General features: G+C 42.6%; 1 protein-coding gene across 4 annotated transcripts in view; it reads left to right on the plus strand.

The window, feature by feature from the left end:
- Positions 1–14,886, plus strand: part of sgsm1a (small G protein signaling modulator 1a) — a 39,772-nt gene that overhangs the window by 24,069 nt on the left and 817 nt on the right. Inside the window, exons 11-26 of one of the 4 annotated variants that reach the window (XM_080433341.1) lie at positions 1,296–1,363; positions 1,687–1,850; positions 2,957–3,092; positions 3,233–3,349; positions 4,064–4,193; positions 6,597–6,661; positions 6,874–7,019; positions 10,438–10,566; positions 10,774–10,956; positions 11,254–11,325; positions 11,557–12,936; positions 13,031–13,155; positions 13,670–13,752; positions 13,903–14,012; positions 14,166–14,262; positions 14,690–14,857. In XM_080433341.1, the coding sequence (XP_080289467.1) occupies positions 1,296–1,363; positions 1,687–1,850; positions 2,957–3,092; positions 3,233–3,349; positions 4,064–4,193; positions 6,597–6,661; positions 6,874–7,019; positions 10,438–10,566; positions 10,774–10,956; positions 11,254–11,325; positions 11,557–12,936; positions 13,031–13,155; positions 13,670–13,752; positions 13,903–14,012; positions 14,166–14,262; positions 14,690–14,857 (3,173 nt within the window). The remainder of the gene's footprint in view (positions 1–1,295; positions 1,364–1,686; positions 1,851–2,956; positions 3,093–3,232; positions 3,350–4,063; positions 4,194–6,596; positions 6,662–6,873; positions 7,020–10,437; positions 10,567–10,773; positions 10,957–11,253; positions 11,326–11,556; positions 12,937–13,030; positions 13,156–13,669; positions 13,753–13,902; positions 14,013–14,165; positions 14,263–14,689; positions 14,858–14,886) is intronic. The other 3 variants (XM_080433342.1, XM_080433343.1, XM_080433344.1) reach the window with 3 other exon arrangements.

A 14,886-nucleotide genomic window follows, 5' to 3' on the forward strand; every position in this document is an offset into this window, starting at 1 on the left:
GCTCGGGGGAAAACACAGATTTCCCCCAGCTGGTATAGACCGAGGGATGTGGGGTTTTCAAACTCATATGCTGTAAAAGTATACCAATTTAAAAAGCAGGCGTCATGGCTTGCCAGATCAGAGGCACAGAACCTTGTTGCCACTCGACAAGGAACGCTACGATTGGAATGTTGTCCTGACTAGACAAAGGATCCAACACAACACAATGGCACGAGGTTATCTGATTTAATCGCCTGGTAAGAGACACTATTACATTTTCTATAGATATGATCAATTAAACTTATCATAATATCAAAAAGCAAAAGCCATTCATTCATCAATGATGTTTATAGAACACGTTTTAGTGAATTCCAAGTACAGGAGACATCGACGCCATTACAGTTTGGAAACGCAGTTCAACATGCAGCGATTTACTCACAAAACAAGCCAAAACCGGCTATCCTCGTTTAAAAACCTACAGAAAACACAATTGTAAATCTGGCAATGAACACAGAGCTAAAGCAGTGTGTAAATCCTGCATGATATTAAATGGCGCACGCGCCAAATGATAATGGCGTCGGTACATGCCGTTCACAAAACAGTCTCTAAACTGTACTTCAAATTCACTATAAACATTATTGATGACTTAATGGCTGTTGGGTTTTGATATTTTAAGTAAGTTTAATTGATCATATCTTGTAATAGTGTCTCTACCAGGCGATTAAACACTGTGCATATGTAAACATGTTTTGTAACAAGGAGGGAGGCGAGAGGTAACCAGAAGACTCGCCCCAAAACACGCTCGCCCCCCATTTTTCTCACCGACCAGCGGTTCTTGTATTCTTGTATTTATTTTACAGAGGATAAGGTTTGAATTAAGTTCAGGGTTAGGCATAATTTTACCGAGGTTCAGTTTAGGAATAAGGTTATGTTTTGGCACCGTTTTACTGAGGTTAAGTTTAGGAATAAGGTTATGTTTAGGCATAGTTTTACTGAGGTTACGTTTAGGAATACCAGGTGAATCCCGGCGGGTTTGCCCCGGGGCGATTGTGTTTTGGGGCGAGTGTTTTGGTATTCAGACGGAGATGGAAACAGATCTCCGATCTCAGTGGTGCTTGTGCTGAAACTTGACTCATGCAATAAGATATAAAGATAATCTGATAAACCACATGAACCCCAGCTTACGTATTCTGGGGGGAACATAAACCAAACACCCCAAGACCTCTGGGGGTTCCCAGACCCCACTTTGGGAACCAGTGTTCAAATACTAAGTTGTGAGAGGGAGTATGACTTGACTTGTTATCTTTGTTTTTCAGTGTCTATTGGGATTACGCCATGACCATCCACCTGGAGGATATTGTTTACTTGCACTGTCATCAACTGGGTGCGTCCAGGCCCCAGACAATGGCTCTGGCCTCCATCAAATGCTGTTCGATAAGCAATCATTTTGTAGCTGAACTGTAAAAACATTAACAGTATTAAGATTAAGATAAGATGGCCTCCCAGAGGAGAAATTGGTGAAGATCAGATACAATAATTTCTGCCTGTCATTACCATTGCCTTTTCACTCATTCTGCATTCAACTATAATTCACAAATAGGCTAATCCATGTGCTCTATTTATTATATCCCTTGTGTTACTCAACTGTCCCACGAACAGCAATCATGAATGATTTACAGCAGATACCCTCATGTTGTTCCTCTCTAGTGGACAGTGGGGGAACAGTGGTGCTTGTGAGTCAGGATGGGATACAAAGACCTCCACTACGATTCCCCAAAGGAGGCCACTTACTCCAGTTCCTCTCCTGCCTTGAGAATGGTCTCCTCCCCCACGGACAGTTGGATCCTCCACTCTGGTCCCAGAGAGGAAAGGTCAGCACAGGAGGTCATTTATTGGGGTCATTCTTGACCATAATTCACACTGGGAATTTTGCTCTCATGTCATACTTGACCGTGGGTGAGAAACCTGACCCTGACGAGGTATGATGCATATGACGTAAGAGCAAAATGGCTTACATGTGCAAAGCATTCTCACTCCCAACTCGTCACATTTCAACGCTTGGTCAGGTACCTTTGGTGTTTGGTGCCGATGTCGAGGATGCTGCATACCATGTTAACGATGACAGAATGATCATTACTGAATCCCACCCTATCGGTATGCACCTTGGACAGAACTGAGTCGGCATAAGCAGGCTTCGCGCCACTCAGTGCAATGCATGTTTCAGACGTAGTGGGAGTTCTATCAAGTAGTTATACCAAGGACTACACTGCATGTTGAAAAAACTAATGCAAGTTAGGATGCGTTGCCATGTGAATATGACTAATTACTTGTATTAAGATCCAAGGAAACTGATATTGGTACACTTTGAGATAAATCAACCTGATCTGATCAATAAAATCAATTAGAAACTAGAAAAGTGAGCTCCTCCACCAGGCCGGGTTGCCTACCCAGGGCCCAGTGAAATTTGGAAGGCAGTCATAGCCAATTGGAATGGAATCTGAATTTGTTTTATGACCTACGGTTCAAAAGTTATAGGCCAAAATGTGAATAAGGCTATTATAGCGCCACCATGCGGCCAATTGGAAAGATTTCTTCCTTGGCCTACTGGAAATGTGCGTGCCTGGAAAAGTTTCACGGCGATTTGTGCTAAACGGGCCCCTCCGGCAAACTTTGAAAGCCAATCGTAGCCAATCGGAATTGACCAGAAAAATCTGACAGATACATCTTCATCACATGACCACAGAGATAATATGTACCTATTTGCGTGAGTATTCCAGAAAATCTGTAGGAGTAGTAGCAAAAAGTGTGTTTTGAAGAAAACGCTAAATGACCAATGATCCAAGAATGCCTTGGTTGGTGTGATGTTGCTAAATGTGTTCTGTGGCTGTGTTGGCTGTGTTGACTTGTCCACCATTGTACAATGTGCTCTGTTATGTGAATGACGAGTGTGTTTGTTTGCATCTGTATTCAATTATAGGGCAAAGTGTTCCCTAAACTGCGAAACAGGGTTCCTCAGGGGTCCGGTTCCATAGAGTCGGTCTCAGATAAGGAGGAAGATGAAGCTACAGACTATGTCTTCCGTATCCTCTTCCCCAACAGCCAATCAGAGTTTGGTAAGGAACTTTACCCCACAGGGTATCATATTAAAGTACGGTACTAGTTGGAATACTATTAATGTGCTGCGGCAGCCACTGGTATCGCCCAACGGCTGCAGTTTCTTTTATGAAAATGTCCCCCTCATTGTTTGTTACAGTGACAGTAACCCACCCTCCCCATCTGACTTCCTCCTTCTCCCTTCGACTGAGAGGACAGCCCCCCTCCAAAACATGCAGCTGTCCTGAAGAATCCCCTTTACTCCCAGGAAACAGCTGTAATACTGTCACACCGCATCTTGTCCGTTCACCTGTCGGCTTATCTTGCTTTAATTCCCTGCCTTTATTATCCTCCCTGCTCTCATCTCTGCCTCTGGCCAAGTTTATTGATGTTTGCCGTAATCAAAGGCCCCCTCACACACACCCTACACCCACCATTTTAACTGCATTACAATGCAATAACCTTTTTACAGATGGTCGTAGACAACTGGTTGAAGGATCATGGCTGTTGAACTGGAAAAAAGCCTCCTTGATCTGTTGCTAAAGGCCAATCAACTAAAATAGTCTAGTTTTGTGTTATTTACATGCAGATATCGTAGATTGATGCAGGCAGTTGTTTACCCATTTCAGACTGCTCAATGATCTTTGCTCATTTGCTTGATCTTCTCTCTTTCAGTCGGCAACAGCAATCAAATGATTATCTGAATTAATACCGACGGCGTCATAATTGATAAGTGTAATTCTGGGTGTGCATAACGTTGCAGCTGTGTTTAAATCATCAATGGGCAAATATGCTTAATAGCTTCAGCAGCATACTGCATTAACAGTAGTGTACTGAATCTGATACTGGTGGCAATGATGGTTGTGTGTGTGTGTGTGTGTGTGTGTGTGTGTGTGTGTGTGTGTGTGTGTGTGTGTGTGTGTCTGTGTGTGTCTGTGTCTGTGTCTGTGTGTGTGTGTGTGTGTGTGTGTGTGTGTGTGTGTGACTCCAGTGACTCCTCCAGATCTGATGGACCAGGCGGCCACAATGTGGCATCCTACTCTCAGAAAGTCCTCGTGTTCTTCCTGTTCTCAGGGGAGCCTCTCTGATGGGGTGCCACCCAATGGATGCAACCATGAGAGGTGAGAGTAGAAATAGCCGTTGGCTAATAAGGGTTTTCACCTGCAAACGACATTGTGTGGGGTAGGGCTGCAACTATTGATTATCTTTTTTGCGATTATTATAAAGAAAATGTTTCCAAATAATCTACAAGTGCGTTTGTTAAAATAATTGGGGGGAAAATGCAGATATCGGCACATCCATTAACCACTTAACACTGGCATCAGGCCAATTTTGATATTTTGAAGTCAATTAACGTTGCAGATGGCTCTCCTTTCCTGACTTTTCCTAAATAGGGATATAACCATGACCATATATGGACTTCCGGGTTGACTATTTTGTCCGAATAGACCAATTATTTGTTTACCAACATTGAGACTGGACGCACAGGTGACTGTTTCATGTAATCAATTCCCAACAGATCTCCAAACCTGTTGTTTTGGGGTGCGCTGGTTTCAGTTCGTTCAACCTCCTCTTGTGTGTTGGATAGTGGGGTGCGTCTAGCGAGACATATATACTTTGCGCAACGGTATTGTGCGCTGAGAATAGCTGACATACAAGCTCTCAACCGCGTCGCGGATGCGATCGTTGTGAGCTTGGAGGTCTGCTATTCTCTGCGCACGACACCTTCGCGGGACGGAGCATAAATTAGATTTGACGGGCTGCAGCTGCGCGAGCCAAGCAGGTTCTGGTGCCATGATCATAGAGCGCTCCCTCCGTTCTTATGACAGCCACTGGAGGTGGGGTTTGGGGGACAACTGCTTTAAATTGCTATTATTGTTTACACACAACAGAAACCAAGGATTATGTTTTTCAAGAGCGAGAGATCACAGTAAAAATCCTAAGCATTCTTCCTCCAAACTGTGAGAAAAACAGCATCTGAAAGTTTGATGGGATGCATTTTTACACGTGAGTGCAGTGACCACATTAACACTGCATCTTATGAGCGATGGAGTTCATTTGGTGCCAGCCTGCGCGCGCATACTGGTTCTTATCAGTGCAACGTTGTCTGTTCAGGGGTCTATATGGAGTGCATTAAAGGGACTACACCATGAATCTAAAAAATATTTATTTTATATAAATATTGTCCCTTAATACATTTTATACAGGTTTAAGCTTAAACAACCACCCAGATAATTGTTTTCATAATCTGTCTGTCTGTCATTCCAAGCCTTTTCAGCTGCGATACCAAAACGTCCTCTTTGGGCAGAGGGGCGCTATTGAGGAAGTTTGTCTGTCAATCATCACCTCCCCCCGCCCTCCTCACCGCTTTTCCCCGCCCTCATTAGAATACGGCCAATGGCGCCGGTTGTAAACAATAAGGGAGGTGGAGACTGAAAATGAGGGAGCGGGACTATTAAAATTAGGTCCCCATGGTGACATCACCATTAGGAAAATGTGAAATGGCCTGTTCAGACACGCCCATTCAGAAAATCCATGAAATGAAGATGAAAGACTGAGTGTTAAAAAACAAATGTGAGTACAAGGGACACTGGGGGACCCAAAAAGTTTACAAAATATATTACAATTTTTTTTTTTAAAGTTACATTCATGGTGTAGCCCATTTAAGTTTCTCACTCCACCCTCTTGAGTAACCATGGCGATCTAACGTGGTCAACCCTAGATGATGTGAAATCCCACCGTCAAACATCATAATGGAGTCAAATGCACATTTTGTCCCTGTCAGGTGCACATATATGGAGATCAACGTACACTGATGTCATACACAACATAAACCAAATGCACATATATGGAGATCAACTTGCACTGATGTCATACATAAAATAAACAAAGCTAAATGCACATATATGGAGATTTGACATGCACTGATGTCAGACACAACAGAAACCGTGTCAAATGCACATACAGTATGGAGACTACAGTGCAACGTAGGTGTGAGAGTCGCATAGCGGCCTGAACTCTATATGTCAGGGCCGCGTAGTGGCCCAAACCGCTAGTTTTATTAAATTATCAATTATATGTTATAATTTATTAAATCGATTAGTTCGATTAACTGTTGCAACCTTAGTATGGAGTTGGGCGTATAATCCAAAGACAAATACACTGTGGACAGTTACAACATTAATGCAACAGGGAAAAGCTTGTAGGGAAAATGTAAGCAAAGCAGAGTAACTGGTTGAATGCCGTGCATAAATCCAAGCTGATGTGTCGTATTGTTGGTAGACATTAGAATACTAAAAGCTTGGCATTTTAAATATCAACCCTCTTGGAACTATACACAAAATTAGCCACATTTCAGGACAATGTGAATCACTGTGAAATGAGAAGAAGTTTAATTTTGTGAGTTTAATTAGGTTCTCTTTTAGAAAGCATGCACAACAAATCCTTAAACTGTGGTGTCTGACGTGGCAGAAGTGAGGATTTGTGTTCCTCATTTGTCATTTCTGTTCTGTATTATCTGACAGGGCTCCTTTGAAGATGCTCTGTGACAACATGAAGTACCAGATCATCTCCCGGGCGTTCTACGGGTGTATGTGAATGCAAAACACCTACTCCTAGTCTGTTATTGTGTATTCTGAAATGCTATTTGATGTTCTAGGATTCATGTGTTTAAACAGAAACAATTTGTAATTTAAAAAACCCGAAATGACAATCACGATTGGCTGTCACATTTTTACTCAATAAGAATCTTAATGAAGTTTGATAAGATTCATCGGATAATTTACCTCTTTTATCTGAAAGGGCTTGCCTACTGCCGTCACCTGTCCACTGTCCGTACACACCTCTCTGCTCTGGTCAACCACACCATTGTGGAGCCTGACGTGCCGTGTGATGCCTACAGAGGTCTCACCACTGACGTGTGGCAGAGATTCCTCCAGGACTGCACTGTAAGCATCACGATTAGTCACCACACTCTCCACGTCATCACTGCCCTGCTGCAGCACAAGCTTAAAATTAACAACTGGTGATATGCTGTTCCCACACACATACTCACGCACACACACTTGAGTACACACCTCCACTTCTCTCATCTCTCTGTCTGTCAGTATATCTCATCCATATGTATGCTCTGCTAATCATGTTGTAGCACACACCATTAGTCACACGACAATATGCTTGAAGAATAATGCCCTGTCAATCTGAGAGACCCAGCCAAGTATCTATTTGGGCGTATGTATACTGTATTAGATATGTTAGCCTAGATTCATGAAGAGTCTGACTTGACCATACATGTTGCATGTTTTGCATCCCTTATCCTACTATAAATGCACACTCACTCACTCAATACAGTTTGTGTTCTGGATTAATTTAACTGAATGGTCTGGTGTGTGGTTATAGCAAACACAGATCAAACTACATTTTATTTGTCTTTGATAAGTTTAACTGTCAACTGCTGATAAAAACACAATTTATTGGCACAAGGAATTAACAGTCACACCTTTGTGGATTACAGTAAAATTGTAATGACGTTCACAATCACTTAAATTAATAATTCGGAGCATAAATTAATTCCGACCAGCACAAACGGACAACATTACGGGTACACCATTTTGTTCCCTTTAGCGTGAGCACCGACCACCGCCGAGCGAAACCGAAACCAAAACACCGCGAGCCAACACGACGCAGCCGCCATTGAAATCTCCCCACAACAACAACAACACACGCGACCACTTCGCTTCAACCCGCACCGTTGCTTTCACTTTGGTCATGTCTCTATCACACCACACTCACTGTAATATGTCCGTCATTCACGTGCCATGTACATCCCAAAGACAACATTATCAACAACGCTACGGAGAATCGTTGCCAGGTTGCGTGCGAGAAATAAGCAATCCGGTCTGTGAATTTTCCTCCATTTGCCTCCATTCCTCCTCGCTCAAAGTCGCTTACAAGTCGCTTACAATTAATGGACATGCCAATATTGTCTACGCTCTCTCTCTCAATACAAAGTGATGGTCACTTGACCATCCTCCCTCCACACAGAGAGAGAGAGAGAGAGAGAGAGAGAGACCGCTGTTGCAATGAACGTGTACATTATACTAATGTATAATAGGGCACAATATCTATATATTTTTAGATGATTATTTCAAAACATATATTCACCACTTCAGCCCTATATACTTTTCAGCCATTTGAAAATAGCAGATCTACAAGCTCACAATGCGTCGCAATATATTACTGTTGAGTTGCCTGCGCCTCTCTCTCTCTCTCTCTCTCTCTCTCTCTCTCTCAATACAAACACATGGTCACTCGACCTACATGCTCTCTGCTTCTGCAGTACATTGAGGCCTCACTACATGACTCCCCCCCTTCATTACACTACATTTAGGGCCCGATAGAGCACATTTCAGTACATTTAGGTTAGACTTCTTTTGATATACAGCAGCCCTTCTCTCTTCGCCTCTGCAAACCCTGTTTGGGGGGGGGGGGGGGGCAACGTCATAATAATACCAACACCGCTAATCTATTGGCTCGCCACCATATGCCACGATGTCACACAATACCTATTGCAATACAATGTTTTATCATACCATCATATACTATAATCATATGTATTATTATGTATATTACTAGAGGTTACGGCCGCGTTTATATATCTTCTACATAATATATGTTATATATTATTATATATATCAATTACATATTAAAATAATTATTGCAATAAAATGTTATATATCATAATATTCTACCTTATAACATCTATCTATCTTATAATGTCATATGCTGTATTATAGTACATAATAACACATACTTACAGTCACATATAAACTATATCTACAATACAAACATACATACTATTATGACATATGAATACATACATATTTATCTCTATTTTTACATATCCATAATATACACCTGAGCCACAAATGAGCCAGTATTCACAACGCCTCTTTGAAAGGAACGGAACCCCACGATCCGCCTCCCTTAAAAGAGCCATAAATCCCATCTCTACTGCCCACTCTGTGCTGCAGCGACACAGACACAGAGAGAGGGACACGGAGGGACCAACAAACACAAAGCCCTTCGCGCCCCGAGACTCTAGTATAATACATTATAGACACAAGGAATTGACACTCTCACTTCTGCTGAGTATAGGAACATTTTAATCACAGAGGTTGTGAACACTCCATGACCGCACTTCTAGACTTCTAGACACTGCGGGATTTCATAGGATTAATGAAGGAATAAGTCTTTGAAATGACACCTAAATTGTGAGGGATATATGACTCTTTCAGTTCGGCTCTGGGATCTTGCATGCATGCCCAATATGCGCCCGACATTTACATTCCAGGCGCGGGTGATACGTTGTCTTAAATGATTCTCAAACGTACATTCTTCTTTTTAGTACATATTTGTTTCAATTTGAAGACAGTGAAACTTTACACTCATTCAGCGTGTCAGTAAATCTTTCAATTTATAAACTAACTGGGTTATTCACTTCTCTATTATTCAGTACAGGCCAACGGTGGTTTCTTTAGCTTGCATTGTGTATCAAGTTTTTGAATGACATTCTGAATTACTTGTCTTAGTTCTAATGGTCTCTTCTGCCCAAATTGCATTGCTTTTATCATCATAGCTTAGTTTTTAGTTTTTTCATAAAAAAAAGGTACATTTTTCATCATAGTTTTAGTCAATGAAAGTAACACTGGCTTCATTATGTTTTTGTCAGCTACAGTATAGCCATTGATGGAAGAACCACTACTGCCACCCAGTGGTCAATCCTTCCAGTTACTGCAAATTTAAATATGCATTACTGGGCCTGGTCAAAGGAAAATGTGTGTTACTTCGTGACAGAAAATAGATCTTAAATCTTGAATCTAGATAGCCTTTTAACGTTGTGGCTCTGTATGAGAGGGTCTGTGTGTGTGTGTGTGTGTGTGTGTGTGTGTGTGTGTGTGTGTGTGTGTGTGTGTGTGTGTGTGTGTGTGTGTGTGTGTGTGTGTGTGTGTGTGTCAGTCTGTCTGAGGCTAATATTGCAAGACCGCTGGACTGTTCAACGCCACAATTCTTATGTGCGCTGCCAGTAGGCCAAGGAAGTAACTCCCTGCATTTTTTCATATAATTATGTTTAACTTTAATTATATAATGGATGGAAGTCAATGGTGGTCAGATCGGGCTGAAACCTTGCCCAAACATGGAGTCATACATCATACTGTAGATACATCATAGAATAGATGACTGACAATGACATCATAGTCTGGCCACATGAAGTCCGAGATCCACATGAAGCCATGCCATTATTAGACACTATTATTAGACACAGTATTTGATTTGTTCCTTTTATCACATGTCTTATCTCTGTAGGCATATGAAGAGCAGGAGCTGCTGCGTCTGGTATACTTCGGTGGTGTGGATCCCACACTGCGTAAGGAAGTGTGGCCCTTCCTTCTGGGCCATTACCAGTTTGGAATGTCTGAGGCAGAGAGGAATGAGGTTTGTGTTCATCACCCTTTCACTCGATTTATACTCTGTTGTGCAATGGTGCCGTGCGCCGAAAATAGCAGATCTACAAGCTCACAGCGTGCGTGACACATTGTGAGCTTGTAGATATTACAACTATTTCCAAAGTATAAATCAGGCTTTATCGTTCTAGTTAGCTCCCTCTGCAATCACTGAACCCTATCCAACCCTTGATCCCAGGTGGATGAACAAGTCAGAGCGTGCTATGAACAGACTATGAGTGAGTGGCTGGGATGTGAGGCTATAGTCCGCCAGCGGGAGAAAACACAGCATGCTGCAGCTATACTAAAGTGCTCGTCTGTGGCTAGTGTGGACAGCAGCAGCCAGAAGATGATGCATTGCGATTCCACCGTCAGCAATGAGGTGACACCTTGACCAATTCAAACGTCATGGGACAGCTCTTCTACAATATAAACTATGCATGTGTAGTCCCAGACACTTAACCTTGGTAGTTTTTGTTTTAACTCATTAAGACCTGGAACTGTGTCATTTTTAGATTTGAGCTAAAAAGCATAAATCGTGAAAATGGGTGCAAATCTTTGAATATATATTTTCAAAGCGAACATTTTTAACTCAAATCTCATTGATTCAGGAACATTTAACCCTATTTGTAGGAGAGTGTGTTAGTGTGATTTTTCTCTTTTACTTTCTCACTCCCAGTCATCCCAAAGCTGCAGCTCAGAGAGACAGAGCCTGGCTCGCCTACAAAGTGACTCTAGTAGCAGCACTCAGGTACCATAACTTGCCTTGCCTTACACACAGCACTTTATTTACACTCACATTCATGCCTAGAAGATCATGTTCAAAATCCGCACAGTGAAGTGCCTTGAAAGCAACTGAGTTTTCATATTATGGTGCTCTATTTTCATAATAATGATCCAACTTTTTTACTGTTTAAATTGCCTTGACTACCTACTTTTTTTGAACCAATATCCCTTATCCCTGCACTCTCTCTCCTGCTAGTACTTCACATCCTTCCAACCCTTCCCCTTGAGTAGCCTGCTTCCCTTTGGCTTGTTCTTCCAGGTATTTGAGTCTGTAGAGGAGGTGGACCAGATCGAAACGGAGCCAAAGAATGAAGAGACCAAACAAGTGCCAAAGATGCCCAACGGGGCCCTCCAGAATGAGACCAGCTCTCCTGACTCCGGCCATCCTTCCTCCCGCAATTTCTCGGTCACCTCTGGCATATCGGACGGCTCCCTCAGCACGGAGGATAGCGCCGCGCCCGATCCTGCTTCTAAAATCACTTCTGCCTCGCAGCAGACCCTGCCACCACAGAGCCCAATCAAGCCTCCTCAGGACGCATTAGGAGAGAGCTCTGGCCTGCAGGAGAAGAAAGACAGTCAGATAAAACAAGGTGACATATCAGTGAGACAAGAAAAAGAGGAGGAGCACAAAATGCCTGAAGTGGCCAAAGAGACCGAGGTGCCAGATGCTGAGGTCACCCAGTCAAGAGAAGGGCAAGCGAAGGCCTGTGAAGACCTGAGTCTTCCACCTAAAACAGAGGACAGTGTTGTAGATTCAGCAATCAACCCTGACTGTACTGAGCAGAAGACAGACGCAAAGGAAATGGATGCTGCTGAACCAGAGGCCAAACACGAGATATCAACAGCAGAGTCAGGGAAAGAAGTGCCTAAAGATGACGATGCGACACCATCAGTTGTGGTCGCGAAATCAAAAGATCAGATCGTGCTCTGTGAGCAGACTCTTGAGAAAGGGGCGGAAGAAATGAAGAATGAGGAGACGTTGAAGCTAATGCATGTGGTTGTAACAAGTGTAGAGAAAACAGATGATGAGGGTGAAGCTTTGAACTCAGAGGAGTCTGAAGAAATGATTAAAGCTGAGGCACCAAAGGAAGTGGTATTAATGAAGGAGAATGAGCTTGAGAAAGTGGAGGTGATGGACGGATTAGAAGAAAGAGTTGAAATATTACAGAACCCTGTGGTAGACACTAATCAGATTTTCACAGCAGAAGACGCTCAATTAAAAGGAACGGCAACCTTTAGCAGACCTCCACATGATGACCCTCAAGTCACCACTGAATCCGATGAGTCTCCTTCAGTCGTAGAGATGGAGGAGATCCCCAAAGCCAATGTTTCCATGGCACCTTGGGACAGGAAGGGTCCATGTGAGGCCTCCTCTACCTCAGATGATTCCGTCCCTCACCTGGAGCTCAGGATGGAAGATGAGCGAGGGAAGCCCAGCCCAGAGGGCACAGAGTCCATCCTCTCTGAGGAGCCAGAGATGGAAAGCCTTTACCCTCCTTTTGACTCAGCGGCTCTGGCTGGAGAGACCAAGAATGATGAAGTGACCTCTCCTGTGTCCATTGGGAATATTTACTCTGTATGCACACCTTTTTATATTTCCAAATGTCCATTTATTCATATATGATGCTACAGTGTTATGATTCTTTTTCTTTTTCTGCAATATGTTGCAGCAAGAGCTTTTGGATCTGTACACACTAAATCTCCACCGCATTGACAAGGATGTGCAGCGTTGTGACAGGAACTATTGGTACTTCACCCCTACAAACCTGGAGAAGTTGCGCAACATCATGTGCAGGTAAAGCACCGAGATCTTATCAAAGGCCTTCCATCATTATCAAATACTGTAGTATTGTAATGCAGTAATGCATTGAATTTGAAACATGTAGAGCAAAAGTATGTTTAAAGTAAAAAAGGCGTTGAAAAAGAAATACACATGGAAAACAGAGTGGATTGTGAAACAAGATGATAATGGTGTACCGTGTAGCCCCATAACGCATATATATGGACAGTCACCACACTAGTCGACAAACAAACAGCCAGCCTGCGTGTCGACTAGTGTGGTGACTGTCCATAAATATGCATTGTGAGTTTGTAGATCTGCTAGATTTTCGCAGAATATTTGCACCGTTGTAAGTGACATGCCCGGAATCGGGACAGTAGGATTCATGTGGATACTACTTTTGAGAGTCACAGACTACATAGAGTACATACGTACACATGCTGACAAAACCTGCTCTAGATTCTAAATGGCTTGACCTTTGGCCATGCCCTAAAAGATCTTACACTCACAGTCTTCATTGTTACTACAGCTATATCTGGCGGCACCTTGAGACTGGCTATGTGCAGGGCATGTGTGATCTGCTGGCTCCACTCCTGGTCATTCTGGATGATGGTGAGTCAACGACAATGAGTCAGTGCACTGAGCAGTTTCCTGATACTCTTTTGACACTTGGTATATTATTACTGGTGGGGAGGTTAATGATGAACAATAGAATAGACTTTTCCTGCTTACCTTGTCCCACCACAAATCTGTGTATTTTAGAGGCTCTGGCCTTCAGCTGTTTCACTGAACTAATGAAGAGAATGAACCAGAACTTCCCGCATGGAGGTGCTATGGACACTCACTTTGCCAACATGCGTTCCCTCATCCAGGTGACATACATCTCCAACGTCCTTCCACATTTTTGTATAGGAATTATCACTAAATAATTGTATTTCCCAGAACATCTCAGAACAAAATTTCACCATCAACTGCCAATCTCATTATTTTTTCTCCTCCTATCCCTCACAATCCTTCCCCTATAGATCCTGGATTCTGAGCTCTTTGAGCTAATGCACCAGAATGGGGACTATACACACTTCTACTTCTGCTACCGCTGGTTCCTTCTAGACTTCAAGAGAGGTACAGTAATGACATACATAGAAACTGTGTTGCTAGAAAAATGCCAATTAAAGGAACTGGAGGATCTGTTTTGAGCCCTGTTTGTTGGTAAAATGTCAAACCACTTGGCAGTTTTCTAACATACAAAGTATACAGTTAATTCAGATTTTGTACAGCATGGATATGGAATACAGTAACATTCAGAAAAACAACTTCTAGAGATTTGTTATTTAAAATATTGTCTATCAATTGTAATTTAACAAGAGGGTGAGTAATGCCAAAAAAATTATCTTGGTATATCCTTGGTGTATGAACTGTTCAGCCCTACTGTCTGATCCAGTTCATACCTGCTTCCTGTCCTTCCCTGCATCCCACCACCTTGGATTCCCAGCATGCTCTCACGCAGCTATGCAGCCTGATTTTTATGCTGCTATACTTTGTCTTACAGAGCTGGTATATGACGATGTGTTTGCGGTCTGGGAGACCATCTGGGCAGCAAAGTATGCTTCCTCTGGTCACTTTGTTCTTTTCATTGCACTGGCACTGGTGGAGATCTACAGGGACATCATACTGGAGAATAACATGGACTTCACTGACATCATAAAGTTCTTCAATGGTAACATACTTATCCCATATCCAGCCTTT

The sequence above is a fragment of the Gymnoscopelus braueri genome, assembly GCF_963280865.1.
Source record: "Gymnoscopelus braueri genome assembly, chromosome: 7".
NCBI classification, from domain to species: Eukaryota; Metazoa; Chordata; class Actinopteri; order Myctophiformes; family Myctophidae; genus Gymnoscopelus; species Gymnoscopelus braueri.